Source organism: Mandrillus leucophaeus, unplaced genomic scaffold (genome assembly GCF_000951045.1).
Source record: "Mandrillus leucophaeus isolate KB7577 unplaced genomic scaffold, Mleu.le_1.0 Scaffold1268, whole genome shotgun sequence".
Classification (NCBI taxonomy): domain Eukaryota; kingdom Metazoa; phylum Chordata; class Mammalia; order Primates; family Cercopithecidae; genus Mandrillus; species Mandrillus leucophaeus.
The window spans coordinates 466,065-478,839 of record NW_012101076.1 but is presented as its reverse complement, the minus strand read 5'-3'; the positions used below and the strand labels follow the sequence as shown (position 1 = coordinate 478,839).

Below are 12,775 nucleotides of genomic sequence, written 5' to 3'. Positions count from 1 at the left end.
AGTAACATGGCACAAGTATACATATGTAACAAACCTGCACGTTATGCACATGTACCCTAGAATTTAAAGTATAATAATAATAAAAATAATAATAAAAATAAAGCACTCAAAAAAAAGAAAAAAAAATCCAGTTTCTTCGTGGCACTAGCTGCATTTCAAGTGCTCAATAGCCATATTTGGCTATTGGCTACCATATTGTAAAGCATGGATTATATAATATTTCCATTGCTGAAGAAAGTTCTACTGGACAGCACTGAATCTAGAACCTGATATTAAAATGCAGATCCTTGAAATGAGAAAGAAACAAATTTCCGGAATTTCCTAATGCCAGTAGAGTGTCATTATTAGTTCCTCCATATAAAGTAGGGAGGTACAATTAGACAATGTAAGTTACACCTTCAGACCATAAAAGTATATTTGATGGGTACAGGACAATAAAGTTGGCATGAGCTGGAGCTGCCCGGTAACTGAAGAGGCTCACTCACCACTTATGAAATATCTGAGCATAGGTACCTTAGCGAAATCATAGAATACTGTGACATGATTTATAGAAACTGATTATTCAAATTCAGAATCTATCATTCCATCAAATTTTATTCTCTGGCTTCTATGGGTGCTTCATATCTCCCTAATATTGTTGACTGAAGGAGAGCTAGCACTCTCCTCTCAGTTTCCTGCTCACTGTTAAGCATTCATCAGAGATAGTCCCTTTGACAAAAAGACTGAAAAGCCATTCAATGGTTTTCTGGCCCAGTATGGAAGGGTGAACTTTATCCAAAATGTAGTTGACGTGTATATTAATAGAAACAGATTTAGCCATAAATTCAGCCAGGATACTTTATAAAAGTCCAACAAATAAATTAGGAGAACCAGAAATTAAACAGAGGAGTCATTTTGACTGATGGTCTTAAAATCTCTGATATCTGGCAGGAATTGCTTGGAAAAGTAGACATGCTAATGTATACCGAACATCATCCTTTCGTCAGTGAAGGACACGTCTACCCTGTTAATGCTCTAACTTCTGGAAAATTGTTTCTTACAAATTTTTGATATATTTTGTATAATATAAAAGAGATATGAAAAATCCAAAGTTTACTTTTGGCTTTTATCCAATACTGAAATGATTTGGAAATGGAAAATGAATTGTAATATTGAGCACTTTTGAAAAATTGAACAATTTAAATTTCTGAATTGATAAAGTTAACTATGTGTGTTTAGGTAGCTATTTCAGACTTAAGGAGGTATCTGTACTTTTTGCAAGGGAAACTGAGGTACAAACCAGTCTACTAAAAATGAATGTTTCCATTTTTTATTTAATTATTCAATTTAGAACCACAAGGCTCTGTGAAAGCAGATGAGGATTGTTAGGGCATGGATGATACAGTTTTTGTCTCTTTGGGACTTAATCATTAAGAAATCTATTAGCCCATTTCTTTATCCGAACCACAACACAGACTTGTACCCACTTGGCTTGCCTTTATGGTGAGGAGAATAATCAATAATCCTTATTCAGGAGATACAATATCCTTCCTGCGCTCCATTCACTATAGACAGAAAGAAGTCTGGTTTGGCACAGAAATTGTATATAACTACTGATTTTTTTTGCCTGGTTATAGCAGAGCTAATAATTTATCCTTAAATAAATTCAAGGAAATATGCTTATCTCAGATGTTTCAGCACCAGGAGAATGATGTTTTGCCTCAAGATGAGCATATGTCTTTGAACAAAGTAATTGAACATAATCTTGGTTGAAGAGAATATATCTGGTGTCATATATAGGGAGAAGGTCAAAGAAGATGAATTGCTACTAAATTCTCTTACACGTCATTCTTCATAAAAAAGCACATTGATATTTGTAACATTTTTGTGAGTAAATAATAGATTATACTTATGTGTACATATATAGTAATGCAGTGCACATTCTATAATATTATTATATATGTGTATATGTATACATATACTATGTAGAGTTCATATATCTCTGATATAACAAAACAGAACACTGGATGATGCTCAGTTTTTTTTAAACAAATATAAGTTTGTGCCATCTATAATTTCAGAATTCATACCATTAAAAATAATTATTACTTTTGAAAGGAAATAGATGAGAAATTTTTAGACTAATAAAAATTTTGACTTAATAAAACTTTGCTGAAATCCAATATTAATCAAATTTATTTCAGTCACAGGATATTACAATTAATGATCTGGCATCACTAACTTCCTTCACAAATATTTATTGATCATTCACTATGCTTCAAATACTGTCAACAAATTGATTAATTAAACCTCCCTTTATAATTCTGTGGTTAAAATTAATCATTTGTTTGTCTAGGTCAGATGTTTTATCTTCATTTATACTACTTATGTTAGTGAATAAGTTACAATTTGTTTCAAATTTCACAGATCTTGCATTTTGCAATAGAGATTCAGGCTCGACCAAGGCGTTATTGAGGCAAAAGATTTAATTTCAGTTAATAAATACTCAGTTAAAAATAGTGAAGGAAAGGAACCCTAACTCATGATGTTTCTAATGAGTCTTTCCTGACCCAGAAAATGGAACTTTCACCCATAAAGAAATGTACGTACACACACACACACACACACACACACACACACACACCCCTATACATGAATGCAGTGGCAAATATTTATATGTTCTTTTAAAAACTCAAATTTTTAAAAGTAATTCTAGCTTTTAATTGTTCCCTCTGCCTGAAATCCTCTTTCTGCCTGGTTCATACTCCTTGAAGTCTGTTAAAGGTCACTTCCTTGGCCAGGCCTTCATAACAAGCCTGTTTCTGTTGTCTCCCTGACCTCCTTTCCCCTCACTCCAGATACCACCTGCTATAGTACTGGTTTGTATCATATTATTGATTCCAATTAATAATTACACATTGCTGACTTGTTTCTGTGTATTCTGCTTACCGCCCTTGCTAGAAAGGCTCTGTTTCTATTCACTGAGGCATACCTAGAATCTAACACAGTGGCTGGCAGAGAGTAGAGATCAACATAAACTGGAATGAATGAATGAATGAATTCATCTTTCTTTAAGGCTACAGCATGTTCCTTTTTCATGACACTTGAAGAATACTAAAATGTGACTTTCTTTTTGCTAACATAGTCATAATTCACTGTGATGTGTGTACATTTTTAAGTTCACTCCTCTAGAAAGAGAAGTGTACACTTTCTAATACTATTTCACACCCCTAGGGTTTTCAAGGTAATAAAAATAACTGTGAGTAAACTGAGCTCCTCACAGAGTGAGATACATAGTGCAATTTCTACTTTAAACTTCTGCCCAATGGGAGATTCTTTTGCAAAACAAAATCATTTAAAAACCCCCTCTACCCCCAAATCTGAAAGGGTTAATATGTTCTTTATCATTAAGGAGGTTTAATAAATATCACTCTCATATTTCACAATATTAAGGCCATCTGAGTTTAAAGGTTGCGGAAACTTCTTACCTGGAGTCTTTTCTGACTCTTGCTTTCTCAAAGGAAAATTCAGGGGGTTTGTTGAGGTCATAGGTCCGGGTTGTTGGCTCAGCAGACACGCCAGCCTTTGCTCCCCTCCTGCTATGGAGAGAGACCAATCCCGAGGTCTTCCGGTGGACCTCAAGAGGCACTTTATCTGGAGAAGCCTGAAGCGGGCTTCCTCCCTGCATATGCACCACATCCTGCAGCTTGTTCAGCTGGATGCACTTGTTCTGGAGCTCTTCTGTGAGTTCAGCAATGGCCACGGTCTGCTTCGACAGCTGCTCCCGCAGCTCCTTCAAATTGTACTCCCGCTCCTGGATCTCAGCATCCTTCCTCCTCAACTCTCTCTCCAGCTCTGTCACCTTGTTCCGCAGAGCGTCAGTGGTGAGGTTCCCAGAGTGTCCATCTGGGTGCTTGGAATGTTTAGGTTTCACTGAACCATTTCCCATCTTGCTCAGGGACCTGAGAGGGCACAGAATTGGGAAGTATCAAGTGGAGTTTCACTTCCCAACAGTCCCCACCATTCCTCTCATTCCTATCTTGTTTCATAAATAGGAACACAGCAATCATTGTTTGAAAAGTAATAAATTTCCCATGTTTCCAGGAAAAAAAAAAGCTATCTATTGATTTCTTTTTTCACTCCATGAAGAGGAGTTGGCATTTGGGTTCATTCTTACCTGTCCCTTTGAGAGCACAAGTATCACACCTAAACATTTTGCACAAATGGTCTGAGTTACCTGCTGCTTTCTCTGGACAGTCTCTCTGAACAGCTGTCAAAATCATCACAACAAAACTGTGATTTGGATGTTAACATGGCAAAGATAAAATGCAAATGAGCAGCTACAACAACAGAGGTATGGAAATGTCACAACTTTCGCAGCTCCCCATGTGGCAACAGTAAGAAACCTTCCCCAGATTTAGAAAATTACACATCTGCATTTCTCAGAAGACGGAAGCAGAGTTGGTGATGCTTGATTAGCACTTTCCTCCTGCTGTATGTATCTATTAAGTTTTGCATTTCTGATAACACTCACTGCTAAAACACTTCTGAACTGTGGTCACCAACAGGAAGAAGAGTTTTAAAATTGTTTTACATCCTTTATGTCCAAAGTTGAGGATCTCCAACATGTACGACCCATGCCTGCAAGGCTGTATTCTTTTCCTATTAAGAATGTCCTCCTATATTGGTGTAGTGTGGGAAGTTATGAAAATTTCAAAAATTAAAAAAATGAATATCCTCAGTTCAGGCCCCAAAGTAATCATGAATCTAGTGAGTCTCAGGATGTGGTATGCAGATCAGGGATTATGAGGGATGATTTAGTTTATTCGGAACTTGTTTTAGTCTAATAGTTATGTATTTATTTTAACACGTATTTGAAATATAAATAACTATCACCACAAAGTTGTGATCCCATTTTTATTATTGCTTCAGTGAAGACTAAACTAGATATTTAGGCTTACTGAGTCAATTTGATGAAAATAAAAATAAATCATCTGCAGATAATAAGCACATATGAGGAGAATCATAAAAGTAGAACTTGAATGTGTGGAGGTTGGGAAATACTGCTCTGACTAATCATTATAATGTTTAAAAGCTCTTTAGACTACCTATTAAAACTTCATACTTTTACACATGCAGTTTTTGACAGCTGATATCATTTGGCTGTGTCCCCACCCAAATCTCATCTTGAATTTTAGCTCCCATAAATCCCCATGTCGTGGGAAGTACCCAATGGGAGGTAATTGAATCATGGGGGCGGGTCTTTCCCATGCTGTCCTCGTGATAGTGAATAGCTCTCATGAGATCTGATGGTTTTATAAAGGGGAGTTTCCCCTGAACATGCTTTCTTGCCTGCCACCATGTAAGACATGCCGTTGCTCTTCCTTCGCCTTCTGCCACGATTATGAGGCCTCCTCAGTCATATGGAACTGTGAGTCCATTAAACCTCTTTCCTTTATAAATTACCCAGTCTCAGGTGTGTCTTTATTATAATAGCAACATGAGAACAGACTAATACAACAGCCATAACCCAAAAAGCATTATAACACTTATAAACTAAGCTTGAATTACTTCTGATTATCTCAAATCAGAAGAAATGAAACTTTGCAGTTTTATAACCTACACATCGCCCCTCTCTCCCTCCAAACTTCACACTTAAATAGAGGTGAAATACTTAGTTTTTTCACTAGTTCTACTAGAATAATAGTGACCTCTACAACAACAAAGGCACAGATGCAAAGATGTAACACAGCGTCTAGGTTTCAAACAGATGTGACCAAATAGTCAATGCAGATTGCCTACAATGGATGGTATAAACAGAAAATAAATGCATTTATAAAAGCAATCTTGAAACACCTAGATATTTCTCATATAATTCAGGTTCAAAGTGGTCATTAATAAACATTAGCCTTCAGAGAATTGCCTTAATATGTTGCAGAGATGTGGCAGGTTTAACCTTTAAGTTTCTGTTGACTTGGCAGCATTTACTGATCTTATATATTATGAATACATAAGAAGGATGAAGAGACTAGAATGCAAAGAATTCGCCCTAGACATACTTGTATCCTGAATAAGCAATTCATAATACGTTACTTGGAAATCTGAGAATAAGCTTGAATGAGATTATAAATTGCAAGCATAAGAAAGGTACTCCAAAAATATTGTAAATTAATGTGTACACACATTTTTAACAAGCATCAGTGAGCCATTTTCTAGACAGCCTTCTCAGTTCATGGACAAGTATTCTTAGGTCAATAGAGAAAGAAGGGAGATGTGATGGTAGGAGGAAAATGATTTGCCTTATAAAGAAAAGAGCACATACAAAATCTTTCAAATTTAATATTAAACTAACAACTAACTCATTTTTGTTCATAAAAAAATTGTTTACTAAGACCAAAGTATCATATACTGTATCAGGGGCATATCCCATCATGGATTTGCAGTCAAATTTGACACAGAAAACAGTTTTAGCATTACAAATATGAAAAGGCTTAGAATCATTTTTGCTCTATGGATGGTATTCGAAAAATTCTGTGCCAATCCAATAATTTTACAAACTTGAAGCACAGTAGGTAGAGGACATTAAATTCTCCCAAAACACTAATTATCCTCTGGTTTAGTTGGAAACTGTGTAAATCTTTCAAGCTATTTAGAATTTCAAAGATGGGAAAATGAGAGTAACTCATCTTTCAAGTCACTAATTTAAGATACATAAGTAAGTTACTAAATGGCTCAATACTAGTCTGATTTCTTACTTAGTTCATCCATTTAAATATTGTTGTCCCTGAAGCCAAGGTTTCAAGACTCTGGCTTCATAAAACCTAATTAGATTCACTCTGTTTCCTGTATCAGTCACTAAGATAAGCTATTCCTCAAATACGTATTGCTAGCCACAAGGAGAAATGAACCATAGAATGTTGCTCCATCAATCTGGGAACTGCAGGTTATTAAAATCATTCTTACAGTCAGAGGGCAGCACATGATGTAATAAGAAATGAGTTTGGAGATAAAGATCAGAATTTAACATGAGCAATAGAGTCAGGCCAATTAGGGTTATAAAATAATCTGCTCTTTGTCAACCTTCTATATATTCCTAAAAATCTTTGAGTCTTACTTTCTTAACTACGAAAGGGAATATATTTATATCCATCTCATAGGGTTTCTATGATTATTACGTCTGTAAAGTATCCCATACAATGCCTGGCAGGTCGCACACATGAAGTAGGTAAGCAGCTCTTATTATAGCATGTAACTAGAAACAGGCAATTAATGTCTTGGTGTGAAGAAAACCCAGAGAGGACCATTTCTGGGTAGGACAGAAGTCTAGTAAACTGAATGTCTTCCAACAAGAGTCTTTTGTGGGTTGTTTGTTTGTTTGTTTGTTTGTGGTGACAGGGTCTCCCTCTGAGGCCATGAGATGCAGTGGCCAGTGGTGCCATCACTGTAACCTGAAACTCCTGGACTCAAGTGACCCTCTTGCCTCAGCCTTCAGAGTAGCTAGGACTACAGAGGCACACCACAATGCTTGACTGATTTTTTTTTATTATTTTGTTTTTGAGATGGGGTCTTGCACTATGTTGCTCAAACTGGTCTCGAAATCCTGGGCTCAAGCCATCCTTCTACCTCAGCCTCTCAAGTGACAAAACTCTTTAAAGAAGCACATTATTCCTTCGGGAGGATGTGGCCAGGAGTAAAGGACTCTTACTTTTCCTGGATTCTATCTTCCATTGAGAAAACAAGTCATTTGGAAACAAACAGCCTGCAAAACAAGTTCCCCACCAAAAGATGGAGACAAAAAAAAAGATTATGAATGACACGGAGCCAGTTCATGACTACAAGGACTTAACAATTGAAACTCTGTAATTCCCTCATGTAGCCCCTATTTATTTTCGCACATTGCAACGAAATGCTTAAAACACAGAGGTCCACCTAAATATCTTTGAAGGCAACCAAAAACCATAGTTCACTGTGGGGGCAATACTCTTCTGCAGTTAGGTATAGGAGACAGCAGTCGAATGAGTAGTGACATTTCGCTAGAAAAGAGAAAAGCTATATAAGACTACAAATTATTATATTAATGTAATCACCATTTTGAAAATGCTGTCCACCAAGAGGTAATTAGAAGAGACATAAGAAAAGCAAAAGTGACTGTGAAGGCGCCTGCAGGCGGATTAACACCTGGCAGTTAATGTGGGAGGAATTAAGCTTTGTTTTCTGTTTTTCCTCCAGCCCTATAGCAGTTTGAAACCAGAATCTTGGCTCTGGTCTAGATAATATCTATTTCTTTCACTACCCATCTGGAGTCTGTTATAAATATACACAGACAAACACACACACACATATATAGATGTGTGTGTATAGCTACGTGTATATCTGTCAATATGGGAGATGGTATGGTGCCGGCTAAGGTTACCAATCCAGAGTCCCAGTCGAAGCACTTTCATTTAGTGGTCTATATGCCCTCAGGCAAGATACCTGAGTGTCAGTAATGGAAGAAAAAGATAGAAACATAAAGAGGTAGACAAAATAATGCTGCCTGTCATTTAGAGTTTTTAGAGGATTAAATGAGATAAATCATGATGAAAATTTAGCACAGGTATTAGCATATAGTATTTAAGAAATATTAAATGTTACTATTATTATTACAGTTAACATTATTTATCCGACAATTTATCTTAGAAGAAAAACTTATTGATCAGAAAACATGTACTAAACCAACACAATATCGAAGAAGAACTGATACTATCCAACTTTAAGGCTTACTAATAAAGTAAAGGTAATCAATATAGTGTTGCATTGGTGAAAAAATAGACGAGTAGATCAATGGAACAGAACAGAGATCCCAGAGGTAGACCTAAACCACACAGTCAACTGATCCAAAGATCAAAGAATACAAAAGAGAGCAAAGACAAATCAATGGAGAAAGGATAGTCTTTTTTAACAAATTGTACTGGAACAACTAGGCATTAAGTTTTTAAAAAAAAAAAAAAAAAAGAATCTAGATACAGACCTTATAGCTTTCACAAAAATTAGCTTAAAATGGATCACAGACCTAGATGTAAGACACAAAATTACAAAACCCCCCAAAGGCAACATAGGAGAAATTCTAGGTGATCTTGGGTTTTGTGATGACTTTTTGGATAAAAGACCAAAAAGCCTGATTGATAGACAGAAAAAAATTGATAAATTTGACTTGATTAAAATTTAAAACTTCTGCTTTGGAAAAAGAGAATGAAAAAACAAGCCATAGACTGAGAGAACGTACTTCTAAAACATATGTCTAATAAAGGAGGAATTCTGAACACTCAATAATAGGAAAACAAACAACCCAACTGAAGAATGGGCAAAAGATCTGAGCAGACACCTCACCAAAGAAGACACACAGTTGGTAAATAAGCATATAAAAAGATACTCAACATCATAGGTTATTAGGGAATCTCAAATTTAAACAATAATGGGATAACACTACACACCTATTAGAATGACTACAATCCAAAACACTGACACCACCAAATGCTGGTGTGAATAGGGAGCAACAGGAATGCTCATTCATTGCTAGTGGAAATACAAAATGATACAGTTACATTAGGGGACAATTTGGCAGCTTCTTACAAAACTAAATCTACTCTCACTCTACAAGCCAGCAATCATGCTTCTTGGTATCTACTCAACTAATACGAGACATATGTTTTCACTAAAACCTGAACATGAATGTTTATGGCAGCTTTGTTTATAATTCCCAAAACCTGGAAGTAACCAAGATATCCTTCAGTAGGTAAATGAATAAACAAACTGTGGCACATCCATATAATAGTATATTATTCAATAATAAAAGCAATATCAGCCAATGAGAAGACATGAAGGAACTTTAAATGCATATTGTTGGGTGAAAGAAGTCAATCTGAAAAACCTATCCATTGTATGATTTCCATTGTATAGCATTCTAGAAAAGACAAAACTTGGAGACCATAAAAAGATCAGTGGTTGCCAGGAGCTTGGGGAAAGACAGAAAGGAATAGGTGGGAAAGAATATTTACAGGGCAGTAAAACTATTAAATATGAGACTGTATTGACATATATATTTCATATATACTTGTCAAAACCCATGGAATATATAAACAGAATGAACCCCAATGCAAACTATGGACTTTAATAATAATGCATCAATATTGGTTCCATCACTTGTAACACATGTACCATACTGCTGAAAGATGTTAAGAGCAGGGGAAAGTGCTGAGAGGTGGGTATATAGGAACTCTGTGCTTTTTACTCTATTTTTCTATAAACCTAAAATTTCTATAAAATAGAAAGTCTATTAGTTTAAGAAAAGAATTATGTATTAAGAAATGAATGCAAGAAAGCTCATAGCACAGTCAAGGGACAGGCTGAAATGTGTGATGGATGAAAGGAGAGTAATGAATAATGAAACTGAAAAAGTAAGATACTGAAACATTTCCTATGCCACATAATGGTATCTGAATCTTAAGATACACTAAGATTTCTAGTTATGTGGTCAGATTTGTCCTTTAGGAAAATAATATTCTCATAAATAAGGAATGGAGTAAAAAGAGCTTAGAGGAAGTAAGACAAGGGAAGATACTATTGCATCAATCCAAATAGGAGGTGATAGTTTCAGGATTAAAGCTCAGAGTCCCAACACTACTTAATGACTTGAACTTCTTGAACTCGAGAAAAAAATTGACCATCTCCATGGTAGCCAGAGAGAAAAACATTGTCATATGAGATTCAATAAAAGTTACAGCTATATGTAACACTGCAATGTCCTTCCTTTCAACACATCATGGAAAGCAGAATTGATTTTTTAATGATAATGGACAGTTCGGCTGGAAATCAGAGAGGTGAATTATACAGACGTTTACAGATAATATTCTAGGTGGATAGGAAACTGATACATTTGATGTTACCATTAGCTTGTCTCTCTAAAGTTCCTTTAGAAAATAATTGAATATATAAATCCCTGATTCTTCTCCCTGAAGCAAAACCACACAGAGTTGTCCTTGTGAGAAGCAGCTCACTTTCACATCAATGCCACAATTAGAAGCATCTGTCCATCTGACCTTGTGACTGTTGACCTGGGGCTCAGTTTGGAATCTACTGCTTGTTTTCTCTGTCCACAGCATCCAGGCTGGAGAAAAACTTTCTCTTGACAGGAAATCATATGACCTTATTGTACCAAAGTTGCAGCTACTCTGGAGGTTATTTCTTTAAAGTGCCTCCCCTCCCCACCCTCTGCCCCAGCAGAATGTTTGTGGCGAATTTTATGAATGTCACATAGCCTATATTTGACTACCAAATTCAGCTATTTGGGGGGCTATATTAACAGATAAACAAGCAAACACATAGAAATGTAGGTCTGTAAGTCCAGGTCAGAAGATTATAGCTAACAGAATTTTTGAGTGGTGGCAAGAAGAAAGCGGATGAGGATTTGAAAGTTTACATCGTGGCGACTGGGTAAAAGGTAATGTCATTGACCAAAATGAGGAGCAGATTTGAGGGATAGGACGGTGAGTTTAATTTTGGATATACTCAGTTTGAAGCGCCAGTGGAAACTTTAAGGTAGAGAAGTTTAGTGAGCAGTAAGAACTGAGGGAAAAGAAAAGCTAAAGAAAGAGGAAAGCTGAAAATATTAAGCAGTTATTGATACATAAATAGAGGCTGAAGTTGATGAATTGGATGCAAATGCCCAGGATATTGGTGATGAGGAGAGGAAGAGTGTCTAGGTCTATATGAGGTTGGAAAGAAAACTGTAAGATATGGTAAGAAGGTACTGCTTTGGTTAAAGTGAGAGAGGATGTGAAGAGATTAATATTAAAAGAAGAGGATGAGTAGGAGGAACACTGCAGGATAGGATCTCTAATGTAGTAATTAAATGGATGTGCACGGGAGGGTAATCAAAATGATTTCAATGTTTTGATCTTAGGAGGCTTGAAGGAAAGTAGTACTATCTACTCTTCATTCATTCAGTCATTCCAAAAGAACACATAGTGCACTGTGTATGGGCTAGGCACTGTGGCACTGACAGAAGTCAGGAGAATGAGGATGCTTTGAAAAGACAGTAATGAGTCTGGATTTATACATATTGATTTTGAGATGCTTTTGGGTCATCATGATGCAAATGTCTAGCAGTTAGAAGCAAAAAAGAAAAGTCAAGGGAAGAAATTACTCCACAGAAGAAATGAAGTCCCATTTGTAGATGAGATCACTAAGGGAGATAAGAAAGGAATGTCTCTATTGTTAACTATGAACATATAGGTAATATCTGTGGATATTATTTGTGGGAGAGGAGGAGGAGGAGGAGAAGCAAATAACAAAGAAGGAGAAGGAACATGTGTACCAATAAGAGATTTAGGAGAAGCATCAGAAAGACCATGCAGATAAGATCCTTAAGAGGTGAGCAGGCTGTACTCATCCCACAGGCCTGTCACAGGAAATGAGATCAGAGGGAAAAGTACTGAATCTGATTTGTCAAAGAAGAATGGGGATAGACACCCAACTACAAAGAACCATGGAAAGAGCTGACACTAAGAGTAGAGCCTGCAAGATGGTATCACGGTTCATGTAAGGGATTTTTAAAATAATGAAAACTTGAAAATGTCTGCAGCTCCAGGATAATGAAGCACAGGAGATCGGAAAAATGAAAACATGGGAGAAGAAGAGATAATTGATAGGAAAAATAACCTAGAGGAAGCAAGACAATAAGGGATCACAGGACTTGGGCAACAGCCAGGCAACATATACCGTCACTGTGAGGTGAATTCTCATTAGCCTCACTTGT

At 36.3% G+C, this 12,775-nt stretch overlaps 1 protein-coding gene across 3 annotated transcripts in view; it reads right to left on the bottom strand.

Annotated features, from left to right (window-relative positions):
- PRKG2 (protein kinase, cGMP-dependent, type II) overlaps positions 1-12,775 on the bottom strand; it is a 129,688-nt gene that overhangs the window by 112,230 nt on the left and 4,683 nt on the right. For all 3 annotated transcript variants that reach the window (XM_011972095.1, XM_011972097.1, XM_011972096.1), the window contains exon 2: positions 3,468-3,941. In XM_011972095.1, the coding sequence (XP_011827485.1) occupies positions 3,468-3,928 (461 nt within the window). In that variant the 5' untranslated portion in view covers positions 3,929-3,941. The remainder of the gene's footprint in view (positions 1-3,467; positions 3,942-12,775) is intronic.